This window comes from Acipenser ruthenus, chromosome 27, assembly GCF_902713425.1.
Source record: "Acipenser ruthenus chromosome 27, fAciRut3.2 maternal haplotype, whole genome shotgun sequence".
In the NCBI taxonomy this organism is placed as follows: Eukaryota; Metazoa; Chordata; class Actinopteri; order Acipenseriformes; family Acipenseridae; genus Acipenser; species Acipenser ruthenus.
In genome coordinates, this window is record NC_081215.1 from 1110420 (window position 1) to 1130469 (window position 20050).

Consider the following 20050-nt stretch of genomic DNA (forward strand, 5'->3'; position numbering starts at 1 on the left):
CTGCCCTGAAGAATGATCAATGATGTATAATAAAATAATTACAGGTTTTAAAATACATCATAAAAAATGCACGGCCGTGTTTTTGTACTGTAATTTAATTTACGGTCGGTACCAGATACTATTTGTATTTATTTAATTTTTTTTAGAAATTTTAATTTATTGGCTTTGGCATTACTCTATTTATATTTTATTTCTTTACTTATTTTAATAGTTGAAGCCCGTATATCCGTTTCCAATTACTATTTATTACGAATTCCACCAGCGGCGTATATGTGGAATGAAATCCTTAATCTTACATTTTTGTATCCTGGGACACTATCACCCTTCATTTAAATATGCTTTATTTTGCTCTTATCTGCCCCCTATTTTACTGCATTTAATCCTGTACCTCAGAATATTGTAATCTGCCAAGTGTTTAATCTGTAGTATTTTGTACTTAATCATATCCTGATGTAACTATCACTATTTAATCATATCCTGATGTAACTTTCACTATTATCTGCTGTATTATTGAATTGTGGTTTGTCACACTTGAGAATTATTGTATTTCTTGTTCTTATTGTATGACTTATATTGTAACACTTGAATGTATTTGTATTTGCTTGCGATTGTAAATCGCCCTGGATAAGGGCGTCTGCTAAGAAATAAATAATAATAATAATAATTTTATTTGAATGCCTTCTCTGCTATTGGGGGGGTTTCATGTGACGTCACCACAGCACGACGCGGCCATACTGTCGGTCAAAACAACAATGGTTGCTAATGCAAAAACGGTATCTTCCACACCAAAATGTAATGCACAGAGTGATTAGAAATTAAGTTTACCACATCAGTGATATGGTGCGTTGATGTGGTAAACTTATATAATGGTAAGTGCCAGATCATTGTGACCCTTACTGTGCACCCCGGGGTGCTCATTTCTGCACAGCATAGTCCTTTAGCCGTCTCTTAGATTAAACGTTTAGCTGTCACTCGTTGAAGCTGATTTTACAGGAACACAACATCTACAAATTCCAGTTACTGACGCTTCGTAGAACAAAAGGTTATTTTTTTTTTGTTTATCCCTATACAAAGTTATGATACACACCAAATAAGTCATATACATTGTTTTAATTACGAGTCTGTTAAACGTTGTATATACAAACTGCATAGGAATATTGTATATAATTCACATTAGTACTGTAGTGTATTTTGAAACAAACTTTTGAAAATGAATATTGTCTTAATTGGTAACACGTAAGAATGTGGTTTGCACGGCAAATCCAGTCAAAGCGTGCTCGCTCACCGGGGGTGCACAGTAAGGCTCACAAATTATATCTGTCCCTTATCATTATTTATTTCTAATTCCTGTGACTGGGAAGGAAAAAGCCTGCTCGGGTCACATGCCTGCAAACCCTCAATTGGATTTGCAATACCTGTTTGCCTTGTGTTCTGTCAATGCAGTTTTTTGAATGGGCACTAGAGGGACACTTTATTCTACATATATGTTCATTTATTTATTTTGTATTTTTTATGTATGTCTGATGATTCTGTATTATTTAATATAAATGCCGTACCTGTCTCTCCAACAGATTTTGGCTGAATATGTATTTATCTACCATCAAGTGTTCATATTCTGGTTTATCAGAACACGATTATTCCAAATAAGAAATGTAACTATGCAAGGTGTTTTTAATTAGCTCCTTCGCAATGGTTTCTGATTGGGCGCAGGTAACACAAGCTCTCTTTTGATTGGACGGGAATCCACCGTTTATTATTAATTCAGATAAACCACTGCGCGACCGTTTATTGGTTGAAGGTAATCTCATGTTTCACTGGATTGGCTACAGGTGTTTCTCGCTCCGCTACAATTGGTAGGCAGGTATTCTTACTGCAGTCTGATTGGCTTTTGCGCTGGTCTTTCTCCGCCATGTTAGGCAAATCCTGCTTTGAGACAGCAGAAACTTCTGGAGTTGCGGATTGGTTTTGAGGATGAGATATTTAAATCATTTATAATTTAATACAGGCAATAAACAAGGCGGTGCATGAAGATGGATTGTACTTTCATGTTTGGCAGGACGTCTTAACAGTTGTTTTATACATTTATTTTTTTTTGCAAGTTTCCTGCCTGATTTTATAAATAACAGCTTTACGAAATACTTGAAGAGAGTGCAACTTTTTTCCCCCATCATTTGAAAAAAGGAACAGTTGTTTGTGGAGCCTTAAGTTAGGTTTCAAAATATTTGCAAGTTGGCTGTTTTTAATTAAAAAAAAAAAAAAAAAAAAAAAAAAAAGTCTGACTGCAGACTCGAGTTGGTTTGGCTCAGAGTACACACATTGAGTTACGTTGTGCCTTTGTTTTTTAAAAGTACTATTTTTATTTAATAAAACATATATTTTAAACGTTACTGGTTTCAAAACAAAGCTAGCGAAACAATGCTGGATATTTAAACTTTTTAAAACTATAATTTCCTAAATATTGTGTCGCAAGGTCAGGTGAACCTCGAAACGTTTCTTGTCTGTTCTGATAATACAGTCAAACGTAACCATTTTTATACATCGTCATTTTGCAATATATTTACGTACAGAAGGAAAGTGCATTACATTTTATTTACCACAAAAAAAAAAAACTTCAACAGGTGTAATTGTTGCCGTTGTCGGGCAGCACAGACTTGACAGAACTTTGCTTTTCTTAAGTTTACAGTAACATTAGGCAGGCTGCAGGACTGGGATAGTCGGTATGATCCAGAAACGCTGATAATAATAAAGTACAGCCCTTCTCTTTGGAATGTGCAACTCGTTGCATCCTCGATGATGGTCGAGAGAACCGAAAATGACTTTGAACTCGTGAACAAAACTTAGAGATTTGATATACCTGTGTGTGTGCATATATATATATATATATATATATATATATATATATATATATATATATATATATATAGTTTCTAAAGATCATTTCTCACAGAATTCCCTCCCCCAACTGGATTACAACATTTGTTTGCAATTGCACACAGCTGATATCTTCATTTCCTGCTGTAGTTTTGGAGTATCATGCCTACCAGGCAAGCATCCACGATGGATCTGCAGCAGGATTATGTGAAAATTAAAACACATTACAGAGGGTAAGTGTTGTTTTTTTTTTTTATTTAATTTTTAAAAATTTATTATTATTATTTTATATATATAAATAACAGCCGGAATGGTGCGACATAACTTCTACAGCTAAACGAAAAAAGACACCGTGTTATTTTGTCGTTACCTTGTCAACACGAATCACGACTTTCTTTTTTATTTTTGTCGGAACTGTGATTACAGCAAGTTCTTCAAGTTTATCTACCTACTCCGAAATACATTATCACCTAATGTATTAAATCAGTTTTTTAAAAAAACAACGCCGCTTGAGTACTGTGCGATTAAGAAGCGTTTGCCACACAAGGGGAAATGCTTCTGTGGTCGAAGTGCTGGTTAGCCAGTTACACGTTACATATTCTATTAGTATCTCCATTCATATGCCTTGCAGGCAAATCCGGCACTGTCGCTGTGATTTTTTTTTTAAAGGAAGAACTGATTCGAATTAGACAGCCTGGTTCAGCATTGTGTATATATTCACGGAGTTATAGTTGTTCACGATTACCTTCGTTTCAGCGAAACCAAATACTAGTGTCACATATCTATCTATCTATCTATCCTCAATCTTTTACTGCACTCTCCATATATAATTGTAACCTTCTTTGGTGAAGAGAAAACAAGACATGGCTTTTAAAGCGACATAGTTTACTGTAGATCAACCTAATATGTACTATGTGTATACTAAACAATAACGTTATTTTCAAAGCAGGTCAACATGATTGTGTTTGACTTTATGTATTTGATGGAAGCAGATGAACAAGGCACTACTGAGTTTAGTTTTTTTTTTTTTTTATATAGCTCATTTTATCTCTAAGTCTATCTGGATGAAGCGTTTTACTCCTGTGTAATAAGGAACGTGTGTTTCTTAAGAGAACAATGCTCTTAAACAAGTAACCGATTTAAAAAACAACCTTTCAGGAAACAAATGTTATTCCTGAAACTTGAAGCCTTGTGAATGTATCCTGTTGTGAGAGGCCTCTCAATATTATAATGTGTTGCACTGTACCTCCTGTGTACCTCTTGTGTTCCTCCTCAGGGAGTGGAGTTTTGCAGGAGCTGGTCTTTAAGTACCCACTATGAAGTGTCCCAGACTGTACTGTGCAGTCTCTGTAATGTGTGTTCTGAAGAGCAGATGTCCCGTGGGTTAATCAGTTGAACCAACTAAACTTTGTAAGAACAACAGGTTGTTTGTTTTGCATACTGTGGGGTATTGCAATTCCCCCCCCCTGTGTAGGAATCATGAGAAGGAAGTAAAACTATAGGCCAGGATTCCATGGCGTTAAACTGCCCTTAACCCCTTGAGGTACACAAGACACTGATCATCTGTTCAAACGGGTTCTTCTTAAAATACATTTAAGAGTGACTCGGTATTGCAAGGAAACTGACAATGTGGATGAGCAGATCTGTCAGTACGTTTTAAACGCTGTTCCCTGCACCTCATTGCAAAAATAAGAGTTAGCATAATTTTATTTGTGCAGGATGCATCTCTTGTACCTTTTTTAAAGGGTTAAGCTTCTACTGTTATGTAGGTACTGTAAATGCAGGGTCTGAACACACAGCAAGCTCAAGTGAAGTTCTTCAACTTTAAAACCTGTTAGATATACATGTAGATGCACACACAAGAACATCCTTGCCAGTGTAACGCCCCTCATGTGAAAAAGTGATGTGAAATTGAAAGAGAATAGACAAACGAAACCAGAGTTTAATGTATGTACAGTAATGCAGGGATCAATATCTTTTTTGAATATTCTTTTTCATCCCAGTGTAACATTTCCAAAGTTGTGTTCATCAACACTTACCTGATTGATTTTTATTGAAGATGGGAGATGAATTTCAAAACAGCCTCTGTATGACAGTGCATTCATCTCCCTGGGCACCTCAGAGCTGTCCTGAAGTGGGATTGCTTCCTAAGTGAGCCTGTTTAAAATCCTAAATAAACCACTTCTTTCGCTGCATTGTATGGAGTTACAAAATATATTCTGCAGAGCAGGTCATTACTCGGGTGTGGGATGGCTCTGTGGTTTTATAACCAAACACCAAGGTGTATTTCATAGTTAAATTGAACTAAATGGCATTTACTTTTCACTAAAATGACTACATACATGAGGGGGTAGAGAATATCTATTTTCTAATAAGTATCTATATTTTATAATGGTGCATATGATTTTTTTCAAAGTTTTGGCAGGGCAACTTCTCAAACTCCATAGAGAAAACACAAACTGTTTTATAATTTAAAAAAAAAAAAAATGCAATTACACATTCTTTCCCAGAGGGGGATATTTTAATTTCCTGCAAGTAGATTTCTGGCCCAGTTGTGAACTGGGTTTTGAAGGTTGATGAAAACCTGACCTATTGTTTTAAACAGACTTAAATAATGATGGAAGCAGAGTACAAGGTACTGTACAGATGGCCGAGTGTGGATAAGTGTCTGATTGGCGAGGAAGCAATAAACCTCTTTGCAGCCCTTGTTTGTCTGTGCACACAAGCTGCAAATACATTGAGCATCAAAGGTAGGGAAAGCAATGCCTTGCATTAAACATTTTGCAAACGTTTGACAGCAGATTGAATTATTATTTGAAAACCAGCGCCTGGGTCTGTTGGGGTACGGCATTCCACCACCTTTTTTAGATTCGTCAGTGTTTATTATCTATTGTTTATCTCACATAATTTCTGAAAATATTTGCACAAATATGGAAGAAATTGTATCATGAAGCGCGTTGTCTTAATTGTGATGCAGCTGTTAAAACAGCAGTGCTGATTGATATGCGTCTGCACTACCTCAGATTAAAATAGCACAGTGTCTGACCCTGGCTCTCAACCCCCATTGATCCACATCAAAACAAGAAACAGTCAGCAGACAGCGAGAGCCAGAATCAACGCCTTGGCTGACACTGCCAATTCTCTCACCAGAAAGACATCTATACTGTCAGGTAGCCTCTAAATACTGTACCACACATAGTTTGAATTCCATTGACTACCTCTCCACATACAGCAGGGAGGGGGTTTTCAGAGCATTAAAAAAAATCCTGTTTGTTATGTTTTGCATTAATAACAAGAAGACACGCAGAAGTTTGACTTTCCCCTTTTGTTTTGCATTGAGATAACTTTGTTTATCAAAGCAAACGTGCACTCGCTGTGCCTGCAAATGGTGCTTGACTGTATGAAGAAAAAAATACCACCAGTATAAAATCAGCTTAGTCCTCACATGGTGTTCTAACGGTAATAATAACATCACGATTGTGTAGGCAACAAACTTGGTCTAAAACACAACACACACACACACACTTCTTAGGATCCCTGGAACAATTGGCCCATTTTGAATTTGTTGTTAAGGAGTGGGAGTAATCAAGCATTAAAACCTTATCAGCCCATACTACATATATCTCCCTGTGCATCAAATTCAAAGCAGGTATTGCAGATCTTGGACAGCAGATGATTACATACTGAAGGTCACATGGTGCAGGGGGTGGGGGTGTTTGTTTGGTATCACCCTGTAGTTAATCTAACCAGCTGATGAGTGAGTGTGTGGAATAGCAGGGCTGAGTGAGTGGCACGGAGGGTTCAAGGGTGGATTTAAATGATGAGACGGCCAGGTTGAAAGATAAGATAGCAAGGCAGTGTTGTGAACCACATGGTTGTAAATATATCTGATACTATTACTATAAAAAGGACATCATAGCGCAGGTTCATCAGTGAAGAAATCGGCTCTACAGAGTCTATAACAGAGGTGGCCAGTGGGCCTTTCCTGGTCTGTGTTTGAACCCTGTTCTAAATCAGTTCAACCTCCATCCGGACTCTGACGTAGTTCATTATCTGATTTCCCCTGTTAAACCTGGAGTGGCATGGCCCTCCAGGACAGAGATTGGACATCCCAGTGGGATTACCTGACTTACTGTAAAAGCTTAACATTTATTAACCTCCTACTGCTGCAAGTGTTTTTCTTCCTAGTATGCTTCCCTAAGGGTGCAGAGAAAGCTTAAAATCTTTATCTAAACCCTTTGGGGAATGCAAACAAACTGGTTTATCAACAAGGACTTGTAAAGTAAAAGGCTAAAAACCACAGAAAAATTGTGCTCAGCAGACACCCATTGATTGTATTTGAGTGTGAAATAGTTTGTGGTACACTGCAGCTTGAAGATACTGTAGTGCTTTGTTTACTCGTCTCCAGTACCGTGGGGTTATTGGAAGGCAGAATTGCTTTTCTGTTTCGTTACCAGTTGCCGGGGGTTTCAGTCCAAAACAGACCACGCCTTCTTCTAATCTCGGAATGCTCTTCATGTTTATGATGTGGAAGGCACAGTTCCAGGCATTCTTTATAGTTTCAAAAGGAGGGGGTGTGTCCTAAATATAGAAGTGTTTTTCCCCTTGGGCAACCATAAATATGCCTCGTCATTGGCCTGTCTAATTAGTGTTTTTAATGTCCCTGGAAAATGAAGAGTTCCATCAGCTTGGTTTTACTTAAGCTGCCCTTGTGAGTAATGTCCCAAGTGTTTTCAGAAGAAACAGCTCTTCTTTTTTTTTTTTTTTTAACCCCTCAAGGTACACCGGGAATTGAGCGCTTGTTCAAACGGTTTCTTCTTAAAAGACATTTGAGAGCGACTCAAGTATCGCGAGGAGGAAACTGACAATGTGGATGAGCAGATCTAACCAGTCAGTACATTTTAAAGCCCTGTTTCACGCGCCTCATTTCAAAAATCTAAGAAAGTGAGCATTTTTATTTGTCCCTCGTACCTTAATGGTCTACTTTTAGTTGATACGATGCAGGGCTTTTAAGGTGGTGATTTGAATAAATTAAAATAAACCACACAAAAGAGAGGAAGCTGCCAAGGAATGGCTTTAGTTTTAATTCGCTCAAAGCCAGACAGCGAGCCAGGCGTCATTTCACGGGTGGCTGGCTGTTTTGATTGGAAAGACAGGCACTTAGACATCAGGAGCTGATCTGTTTACAGGCAACTAGCTGGGAATCTCAGCATTTAGGGCTGTTTTTAAAGTTTTCTATGAATTAAGAATAACGATAATGACCTCTGGGACTAATCATTACTAAACGGCTGAAGGCCGCCTTCTTCTTCTTCTTCTTCTTCTTCTTCTTCTTCTTCTTCTTTTTCTTCTTCGATGTTTGATTGATGGTAGTTAGGAAGCTAGAACACTTTTTTTTTTTTTGGGGAGGTCCTTTTTTCTGTTTTTGTTCCTTTTTGACCTGCCCAGACTTCCATTTCCAGGCACTGATGTGCGGCAGTGGTTTCAATGTTTAACTAGGAACCTTTACTGGAACAAGCCTTGTTTAAACAAAATCGAGAGTTTAATTGAGGTTGTGTCACTAGATATGTATCCTCCTGTCTAATTTTCACCTCAGCTGGTAGTTGGCAGACTTTGTTTTATATAGGGGTGTATGCAGGTGTAGTAATTCCTGTGCTATTTCAATCTTATACAGTAGCATTACTGTGCCATCTTAGCTCACCTTTTGATAATGCAGCCTAATACTTGCTTATGGGATATTAATCAAACAGACCTGCAAGATAATCTTAAGTGCTATGCAAGGTGAACATTGTCATGGATACCAAATACACTTGTATTATTTAAGGTAGGTTAGGCAATCATGTTAGGTATTTAAAGCATTTGCCAATGCCAATGGTCCCAAGAACTAATTAAAAAAAAAAAAAACTTTGGAACGGTTGCCAACGCAGTGGCTTGTCAAAGGCAGGGAGCTAATCTACAGTGCAGCAGGAGGTTCAGATTTGAAGTTATTGTACAGTGATGAATGTTCTTTCCCAATTAGCTGTATGTTTTGGAAAAGCTTATTTTTCAATAAGTTCAATTGAATGTTCCCATCAGTCATTAAGCCCCAATGGTGTCAACCACTCAGCTTAATTTCATTTTTTTTTTTTTTTTTAAGCACTGTGCAGAAAACCACCCAACAGCCTCATTTTGCAGGATATTATAAATACCAACAAACTCAATAATTGAAAAGTGTTTACAAGACCTCAACTTACAGACTTCAATGTCCCAAGAGATTTCAGGCAATATCGCTTCATGATTTATTCATGGGTTTTTATGAATCTTGCCTGGAATATGTAGTGTATTTCTACACCGTTGTATTGAAAGCTCTGTCGTTTCATTATTGAGTCACTGATTCCTGCTTGTTGTATTTTGTTATGCACTGCTGCCTTTTAAGCAGTGGGAATGAGAATGGAAATTTACTGGGGTCTGTAAGAAAGAACAGATTTTCTATGTTCACAATTTGCCAAGATTAGAAAATGCATGAGTAGAGCACCTGTCCCTGGAACTGTTCTCGGAAAATATCCTGAAACCCCCGACTGCTGCCCCTGGAACAAGGTGCATGCATTCGACATGAGCGCCTTGGATAACCAGCAGGGATCCACATTGCTCAGCATAGTTCACTCCACTGCGATGTTGAAATGAGAATGCTAATCACCAAAGGCAATGGTTCATGTACATGCTACAAACTCTGCACAAGAAAACCAGGTTTGACATGTACAGGTTCATTTGTGCTGTTTCCTTGATGCATAATTAAATGCTCACTCACACTGTGGTACAGGAGTCTAATAGATACTTAAGATGCCATTAATCAGAAAACAGTGCCGTGATGAGGGGAGGTGCATGGCGTACATTCGGAGGACTGTTTTACAGCACTGTTGTATAGCGTACTGTGTCAGGCTTGTTTGATAATGGAGAGATTTAAGTTGAGATGTGAAGTATTGGATTCATCCTGGCTTTTAGATTTGTAATGTCTTAAGCCCAGGGAGCACAAAGCCACTTTTTTCAGGAACTGGCTTGAAACCTGGTTCCAGGAGACCGGGAGACCTAGTTTGATGCAACTTTGCTATATCAAACCCCAGGTCTCCCCTGGTGTGCCATGCTGTGGCTTGAAACCTAGTCTCCTAAAACCAAGTTCCAAGCTTGCTTGAGCAATTTAACAATTGCTTGTATTGAGAAAACACACTTAATTAACCAAACAGCTTGTTTCACAGACACTGATTAGCACTAATCTTGGGCTTGACTACTTCTCATAGAAAATATATTCACAGTTTAGATTTACTGTTATGCTAAGGTATGGGTAGGGCAACATTTTAAATGAATGCCTAAAAATAGTTCTGTAGTAAGTGAAAGAAATCAGTCCCATCAATCCATGTGCTTGTCTATGAAGATGGCAAAAGCTGACTCAAGCGCTGCAGGCACACTGTTAGGCAGACTGGAATGAATCCAGCAGGTTCACAGAGCAGGTTTAAAGCAGATTGCCTGCATTCCTTAGACATGGTTTTAGCAGTTTTGCAAAAGGTGTGGTGACGTATTGTTCATTTTAATCAGCTACCACACGTGCACTGCCATTTACTACAACTCGCAGTGGGATAACACCACAACCTTTTCAAGCTTTCTCTTTGCATAGTAAACCTGTCCAAATGCATGACAGGAGGTGGATGATTAGTTAATTGTAAAAAGTGTATCTAGGTGCAGTGTCTGGGTATTTCAGGGACTGCCAAAAAACAGAGAAATGCTTTTATGAGCTGCGATATTCAATTACTGATATTGCAGGGCTCATTGAATGATAGTTCTATGTGTGTTATATTGGGGTCTGTCGGGAAGTGTGCTTCTTTGTCTGGAGATTTTAAGCTTATTTGTGAAAAGCAGTGTATAATTATTTTTTTTTTTTTGACATACTAATATGATAAATTAACGTTTTAGCCAATGGGGCATTGCTATTGAGGTTTCCATGGCTACCAGCGTACTGCTGAGAGAGCAGGTGGTGAAAAGGCTGAGGAAAATAAACTCGAAAAAATCTGGCCTTTTCAGTGCAAGGTCTTTTATTGAGAGTAATTGAAAACAAACCACAATGGAATTTAAAAGCTGTGCAGTTTATAATACAGTACAACAGGCGCTTCACAAAAGCACTGAAAATAACCTTTCTGTGTTGCACTTACCAATTAGCCCACTAGAGGGCATGAATGTACCACACACACACACAAACACACAAACCTCAATAAAATCTATTTACAAAAATAATAGGCATGTGTGCACATTCTGTTGTGTATCTCTTCAGCTGCACTTTATTTGTATGTCAGTTACCTGCCCAGAAAGACATTGCTTACCTGCGTTACATTTGTAAGATGGCTCGACAGAAATACTGTACACCTTATGGGTAAGGCTGTGGGGAAGAAAATATATGGCGTGTGATGTTTCTAAGCTCTAGCTCCAGCAGGTGCTATCAGTCTTGTGCCTCCCTCTAAAAATGACGTGTTCTCCTCCATAATACATTAGCAAAATATGAAAGTGTAGAATAACTACAATTTTTTTTTGGAGTCTCACTCTGGTTGTGATATTGCTTTTGCTGTAAAAGATGGTTCTTGTTTTCATTGCTTGCTGACTCGGAAAGAAGACTTGGCTAGATGCTGTGTTTTCAAATTAGACTCCCCAGAAGCAGGTTTTGCCTGTGCTCGACATCAATCTGATTGGGTTTTAGGTTGAATAAGTAGCCTTTGGGTTGAGCAAGTAGCCTGGTTTCCATACAGGAAAGCTGTCCTTGCAATAATCCTAGTTGCACTCTTTTGCTTGAGAGGAAAAATGGCCTTTGTTGCACGTGTTTCAATAAACGCGGTTTGTGACCCGAAGCGATTAATTTAGCCTAATATGTTGGTATAGCAGAAAAAAATGTATCCTAAATATAAGAATGAACTTGCTCCAGGAAATAATAATAATAAAAAAAAATACTGGTGAAGTACAGTATCCAGTGTAGCTAATTCAGTGAACTGCCTGTTCTGATTAAATCAACAGCCTGCTCCAGTTGTTTTATTTATTCATGCAGCTTTGAAGTACGTTTCAATAACTCTCTAATTTTAATATGACTTGATGTCTGATTTATTTAGCAAAGCAATTCAGAGCGCTAATTCTATTACTGTACGTTACTGTAAGTGCAGGACGTTGCTACAGTGTTTGTCACGGCAATCTTAAACTGATCTTATTTCTCATAGGCTTTGTGTTTGCTGACATGTAGGACAACAGCCCCACCTATTGATTGAAATGTACTGTGCTGTTCTGAATCGATCAGTAATAATAATAAGGGAACTGCACCCTGACCTTTCCCCTCGTGCTAGCCAAACCGTCTCTCTACAGTGCCCAAATGCACGTTGCTGGTGCATCTGCTTTGGATGGAAAAGCAGGCCGCTGAAAAACACGTCCCTTGACTTTGCAGTGGAAGTTCATCTAATACTGTACTAGTCAGTATGGAGACGTATGCCATCTACCCCTATCTGAAACCTTTACTATTTCCTAGTTCTTTAGGCCTACCATATGATGATCGCTGTGTTCTCTTCATCTAGTTTAACCTTGCTATATCAAAACTGTACACCAGCCGCTCCACGTCTATAGTGTAGATGCCACCGTGAATTTGCTGATGTTATAAGGAGGGGCAGTTCTCTCCCTGTTTAAATCCGAGAGACCTGGATTGATGTGTCTGAATACTACGAGAGAAGCAATCTCATTACCTCGGGCTAATCCTTCATGCACTACGTCTTTCTTTGGACATTTAATGCATCCTAATTTGTCAACCATTCCCCAACTAAATCAGTCTTCACATAGAGATTGGTGGCTCCAGACACCTTATTTTTAGAGCGAGATATAAAATATTGAGTATTTTGAATTTCTACAGCACTGTATTGCCTTATCAACAGTGAACCAAACCTGGTAAACGTAAGCTTACAATTGGGATATTCCAGCACAAGAGAACCAAAATCTGGTGTTTCCAACCATGTGTGGCTTATTCAAAAATGCATGTACTGTGAAATCCTCAATGTTACAGATACAGTTCATGTCGCCACTTGATATTTAGCTTGCAGCAAAAAGAGATGCCATCAATCTCAGTAAAAGTAAGTTTAGAACAGGTCGGAAGCACCTTGCTCCACAGAGTTATAAATGCATGCAAAAGTCTACCAGGTAAACTAGTGGCTTCCAAAAAATTAACAATACCGTTCTTTTAAAGGCGTTCTAGGTGGGCAAATGGTGTGCCACGAAGGCACGAGCCTTGATGGGCCAAGTGGCCACTTCTCTCTCCCGAACTCCTCATGTTGTTCTTGTTTGTGTTCTCTCTAAAGGGACATGCTGATCACAGATCTGGATTCCTCCTTGACGTACAGTGCGCTGTGTGATGAGGTTCGGGACATGTGCAGTCTACTACAGAGCCAGCCCATCACACTCAAATGGATTGACAGTGAAGGTACAGACTTCAGCCTTTTTTTTTTTTTTTTTTTTTTTTTTTTTACCTGCTCTGTTTCTGCATGCTGGTTGTCTTTCACTTCTTAGCTATGCACACAGCACTGCTGTTTGGAGGTCTCTGAAATCCGGGCTCCCTCTGAAAGAAAGCTGTTTAATTTGTAATCTTTCTCCTGACGCCACAGAGGTGGAAGGGAAAGTTATTTATTTTTTTTGCTCGCTAGATTCATCTGCTTTCCAGTATCCGTTTATAAAAAAAGAGGAGGCTAGGAATCGAGGTCCTGAATATTAACACTTCTCACATGTCCATTTCCAACTTGAGTTGGCGTTTTCATAACAACTTGATTTCCTTTTACCTGTTAAACGCAGTTTGACAAAAAAAAATCTATGAAAAAAAACAAACCATAGGCTTCCCTAAGGTCAGCCTCTCCACTTATCTGCAAGCAAATGTATAGGCAGGGGTACCTTGAAAGGTAAAGAATGTAGTGTAAAATATGTATAATGTAGTAGTGTTGTGTGGTCTAAGCTTTAATAATCTATCCCATGAGTTTCCTAACTAAGAAAAAAAAGCTACTTCATTCTTGACTTGGCAGTATCTTTTCAGTTTGTTTCGGTTTTATTGAATTCTTGCTTGAGAGCAGGTTATGTTTTTGACTTGGAGGATGATGGATGTTTAGAAGTTAAGTTGAGATTAATGGACCTGTCCTCCGAGGAATAAGTGTCCTTCATTTCCGTACTGGCACAGTAAAAAACACACACTGCTCTTGGTGGGGAAACAGAGGACTAAAGACATTACACATTCTTAAAAACTGCGAGAACCTAACCAGCAATTTATATTTTTCCTCCCTGCAGTATGTTGATACCCAAGCAAAATAAATGTTTGCTTTTCAGTACTTAAAAAAATAGTTACAGAAAATAAGATTAATTAATCCAGCGAGTTATATTGCATGAAAGCTTGCATGGAAATGTACTGTAGACGTACAGTGAAACCTAAAATCAGGTGTGAGCATGTGCTGTCAGCTATCAAGCATTCATATTAAATTTTACTGCATTTCCCAAGTGTAATATATTATAAACAGTTGTTTCCAGGCTCCCCAGTGACTCTCCTGGTAAATGCACTGCAGTACAGTTTAATGTCCGAGTTTCTGCTCCACATCCTGGGCTGACAGTAACCCTGCATGGTGCAGTGCCTGCTGTACCGTCTACATTCTCCAAAGACTGAAATATCTTTTTTTCCTGTTTCTTCTCTGCGTTTGCAGGAGATCCTTGCACCATCTCCTCCCAGATCGAGCTGGAAGAAGCCTTCCGTCTGTACAGCAGGAACAGAAACGAGGGCCTCCACATGCACGGTACGCTCTCCAGTTCTGAGACTGACCCCTTGGTGGGATCCATACCTTTTCCTGATGTCTCTTTATTTTAAGCGTCCTGAAATAAGTATTTAATGAATATGCAGTTAACCATTCGCTGAAGATTAGTTCCATGTTAATAAACAGTCAATAGATATGCCATGCATGTGTGTGTGTCTGTCATTAGACTGCCATTTGAGCTCATATTTCCCATGTACAGTACGTTGGGTACATGCAGACAAGTATGTACAGTAGTGTTACTGTATAAGCTATCCGCTCTACCTAAGTGTGCATTTAGAGCACATGATTGCCATTCACAATCTATTAAATTGTGATAATCGTGGGAATAGGGTATTAGTAGCTTTGCAGACCAATCTTTTTTTCTTTTTACTCTTAAGTGTCAAAAAACACAACATACACAAAATATGAGCTCAAGTGGTAGATACACACATGCATGGCATATCTAATAGCTAAAGTTTATTTAGGTTATCTTACCAATTATAACAGAAATGAGTTATTCAGTTGTTACTCCATTCAAGTGCAACCAACCGCTAACTACTCTCTTATACAAAGTTACTGTGGCTAATTGTTTACCATATTTCCTTCTTTCCCATACATTTCTGCATATATCACTTCAATCATTTTAAAAGTTACCTTAGCAACTCTAATTATGCCAAAGTCACCTCCAGCAAACTGGTTTCGCATTACCAACACATTCTTTCTTTTTCCACATGATTGATTACCAATGCATTTTACTCTACAGAAGTATCATAAGACTTGGGCAATTTGCCCATTCTGGGAAATTGGGCATTGGATCTTAGTTCGAGTTGTATGCAAGGATTAATGGTTTAATAATTTGACTTGCTCTCTCTTCAGTGTTCCCCAGCATTCCAGAGAAACCAGGCATGCCGTGTCCCGGGGAAGACAGTGAGTACAATGTTTCCAATAACCAGTCACCAATCATTGATGAGTGCTGGGGGCCGCTCTCCTCTAAAGTGCTGTTAAATTATAGGGTTCTTCAGAGAGAAAGTGCATTTAGCATTCCACTTCTGACTGCGTGGCTCTAAGGCACAGGTTTTCATTCTTTTTACTGAAGGGGAAGGTTTCATTCAAGTTTTACACCAATACTTCCGCGTATAGGAGTCGCGCATTGGCTGAGAGAGGCTTGGTGATTGTACATTTTTGTGTGTGTGTGTGTGTGTGTGTGTGTGTGTGTGTGTGTGTGTGTGTGTGTCGTTCTGCGTTTGCCATCTGTGTTGGTGTAAAGGAGTCAAGAAGAAATGTTCCCCAACTGTGCCTTTTAAAGTCAATAATGACCTGAATCTGAAGTGAATGAATTGAAACTCTTGCAGAGCTGTTCCTGTATTTTGATACCTGCTATGGAAGCAGTTTTGTTTGTGAAATCGTATTTCGTGTGCAAAGAAATCTAAGCAGTGGTATCGAAACTGCACCCGATTCAATCCCCTATGTTATAAAATCACACTTGTGCCAATGTCACAGCCTTCTGTCAGAACTTGTACAGAAAAGCAATGTCCTCTGCTTTCCAATTAACTTTTTTTTTTTTTTTTTTACCAGCAGTTTCGTTTTTCAAATACTGATTCCGTTTTCATTAGATTACACTTACAATTTGACAGGTTTGACACATAGCGCGTCCTGTATTATTTTATGCATGTTTTACAGATTAATCAACCCAATCATAATTGCACCGCTTTCAATCTCCTCCTAAGGAAGTTTTGAGTTTTAGCTGCTTGTGATTAATTATAGCATTAATAATAATTCTGATGCAAATTAAGATACGTTTTTGATAGAAATTATTTCAGCTGTTTTGCTTGTCTACATAATTCCTTTGGTGGAAGGACCCATACAGCTGATTAAAGAGGCATAGAACAAGCGTGGGTCTGTCCACTTTGGGTACATTGGTATGTATGTATTCAGTAGGCAGAGGGTTAGCGTATTGATTAGCTGTCAGCCATCACATTGGAGAGAGGCGCTTCTCCAGGATCTCACTGCTGTGCCTTTTTAGTTACAATTTCAAATAAGCAAATGAAAAAGCTTTTGAGGCGAGTCTATCAGCAAATGTAAAAAGGCTGCTTCATGTAATGTCTTCATTAGGCAGCAGAACACAAACAGATTCATTTACGGGGGCATCAGGGGACTCGAGTCCCATTCTCCACCTACTAGCACCCTGCAGCCTCTCCCATTGGAACGTGCTGGAGTTTAAAAACTGCACTTCAGTGCGTTTCGTGTCGTGCTGGGTTGTATAAAAAGAGTACGATGCCAGTTGCATGATTGGTCATCAGTAAAGGTTTTAAAGTAAACTTATAGGTATATACTTAAGGTGCATACTTCTCTATAGTGTAGTTGTAATGCTGTGTATTGTTTACTCCGTTGTCTTTATTGAAAGGTGAAGTCCTATTCATTTTTTACTGCGTTTGAACCTGCATCCAGTATTCTTTCAGTATTGCCCCTGTGTCTGAATGTGGAACAGTGAAACTTCTCAGTAGCAGATGGCAACATTTGTTTTACAAATACATTAGGAATGGTTTATTAGCCTTGTTATGCTGATTTGGGTCCATTGTCTGCAGTTCAGTAGGTGTAAAATTCGACCGCACGTACCGTATTCAGATTGCAGGGCTGTTAAGCATTTTGAAGTAATTGACAAGCGCATCATTACTTGATAAATGTGGACAGTTTTGAGTAATGATGAGGATATACTGTAGTGTCAGCTCCTGTAAGTGTTTTATATGTGTGTGTGTGTGTATATATATATATATATATATATATATATATATATATATATATATATGAGAACTGCCTACCTAGTTTTGATGAAACTAGCCAATGTACATCTCTGCCTGTCAGTCTGTCCATCCTTATGTATGTCACACAACAGTAAATCCTACATTTTATAATTCAAAATATTTTTTTGTAAAGAGGAGTGACGTTGTTTTTCCAGTGTCAGCAGAACTTCTCTGTGTTTCTTGAGCGTTGCTGTCTGTCTGTGTGTTGAATGCTTTTTTAACGAAGGACTCTAGCGCCACCTCTGTTGATGGATGCCACATTCATAAGAATGTACTTTTTAAATTCAACCTGAATTTCTTTATTGCCAGTGACAGGATGCTTCAGTTACCGTGTAGGTCAGGAAGGCTGAATAACATCATGCAAGCGCAATGCAAATGCAGCTGCAGTAATAATTAGCCCCATTCATCCTTGCAGGGCTGGCTCATTGCTAATGGCAGTGTTTACAATCAGAATTACAGCAGCGTCTGTAAGCTTTGTTAAACGCTCGCTCACCCTGTTAGCATCCGAACCTCCGCCACTCAGCGGAACCAACCCAGCAGGGTGTTTCTGATCGCCTGCAGCCAGAAGAAACACATTGGGCATATCAATTTAATGAGGATTGTGGCAGGGCAGCACCACGGTGCCTCCAAGCACGTTCAGATCAGATGGGTCCGTCATCTTTGATTTCTTTTTTCGTGTTAATCTGTTCTCTTTCACCCTGGTGTACCGGTTTTGCAGTCGAAAGAAACCTCATTTAACCTAGAGATTCCTCACTCCTGCTGTGCTCCCCCACCTCCCCATTTTTTTTTTAAATTGGCTGCTGAACATCTTGAAGTACAACTATTGAAGTTAATTGGACAAGCGCTCTGTTTTATTCAAAGAGTGCGGGTCGATAATTGCCTTATTGACGCTTGCCTTTGTACAGCATAACGTATTCATTCACTGCGTACGTGCTGTTGTATTCGTCTAGGTTTGTGACACCTGAATGCGAATATGAATGATCCAATTCCGAAGCAATGATCAGGCAATTTGTAACTTTCGATTAGCACAGCGTGTTTTTTATGTAGCAGGATTTGTGTGCTACAGAAATACATACAACGGTCCGCTAACTCCTGACAGCAATTGGTGGTAATATGATTTTCAATTACTTGTGCTACAGTACAGTTTAGTTGTATTCCTGTCGCTTACTTTTAAATCCTGTGTATATGCTTAGGGGCAACAAAACTGCATATATGTGACTTTGCGACTCTGAATGTCAAATCAAAACCCCCAATAGCTGAGGTGTGATATTTCTGTATTCAGGGCATATAATGTACAACGTGATAGGTGGTATTTGGTATTAGTGCAAGCATTTTAGCTGGAGAGCCTTTTAAGCATCAGAACGAGCAAAGCAGGGGTTGTCGTCTAAATATTGAAACCAATACAAATGCATTTGACTGAGTGCATTAACGGCATGTCTTTTGTGACAGTAACATTGTGAAATCCAGGCAGTTGTTCTTGATTGTGAGTCTGTCACGTTAATCTCATAGCACCGTTAACATGAAATATCAGAAATGAGCGGTCGAATTGTAAGCTGGAATATTTCAAAGAAATCATATAAACAGTACAGTGGTCGTTTTTTTTTCCTTGCAGGTTTCTATTTGTAGACGTGAGATTAAATACAGAAAAAAAAGAAGCATTTTACCACCCGTGGATGTGTTGCTAAGCAACCTTTCTTATGAGTGAGTAATGGAGCCATTGAATCTGTATCGGAAGGGGACAAATGAAATTGGTCACACCTTCTTAAAAAGCAAGTCTAAGAACTCGGCTAGAGAAAGGAATGACAGGAAATAGGACAAGCTGTCTGCCTGTCCAGTGTGATTTGTTGCAGTAATACCTGCAATTACTAGAGATTACAGACAGGACATCTTTTACGCTGGAGCATAATCTTGTGAATCCTATCAGTTTTAAAGGCTTATGTGAGCATTTTCTTCTTCAAAAAAAAATGCATGCATATTATTTAATATAGCAGTAGTATTATTGTATATATTTCTTCATTTGTGGTAATGTACAATGGAGCTTAAAATAACCCAAACCTAATTGAGATAAGTACTTAATTAGTTTTGACCTCTTTCATTATCTTTGAAAACATATACCTAAAGCATCTCCATCAATTGCTATGCTTGTTCACTTGAGCTACCATGCTACTCAGTTAAAGGATGAGCGCTCGATCAGCGTTCATCAAGAGTGAGATCTTTTACCATTAGAGCAGCACTCTTACCATTATCGTTCATCACTGCAGGCTACCTTTATTATAGCAGAATTTCTATTATTTACATAATAACTTGTGATCTCTGATCTACTGTCTGAATAAGATTAAAGAAAAATAATAATTATAGCCACATTTTAGTCATGTCATTTGACTGGTATTTGTAGCTGTAGTTTCTTTTGAATGGGATTTCATCATAGCACACAGTGCCATCAGGTGTCCAAGTGTTGCAATCTCAGCGGTGTTAGGATGAAGTCTTCATTGCTGTACTGCAGGGTTGGCCAACCCTGATCCTGGAGAGCCACGATACTACAGGTTTTCTGGGTAGATGCATCAACTGAGA

The 20050-nt window shown here is 38.7% G+C and overlaps 1 protein-coding gene across 2 annotated transcripts in view; it reads left to right on the forward strand.

The window, feature by feature from the left end:
* Positions 1 to 1802: 1802 nt before the first annotated feature.
* LOC117425545 (protein kinase C zeta type) overlaps positions 1803 to 20050 on the forward strand; it is a 92373-nt gene continuing 74125 nt past the window's right edge. The window contains exons 1-5 of one of the 2 annotated variants that reach the window (XM_059002717.1): positions 1803 to 1853; positions 3022 to 3104; positions 13215 to 13336; positions 14592 to 14681; positions 15555 to 15605. In XM_059002717.1, coding sequence (XP_058858700.1) covers positions 3034 to 3104; positions 13215 to 13336; positions 14592 to 14681; positions 15555 to 15605 — 334 coding nt within the window. In that variant the 5' untranslated portion in view covers positions 1803 to 1853; positions 3022 to 3033. Of the gene's footprint in view, positions 1854 to 2912; positions 3105 to 13214; positions 13337 to 14591; positions 14682 to 15554; positions 15606 to 20050 lie in introns of those variants that run through there. The other variant, XM_059002716.1, reaches the window with a different exon arrangement.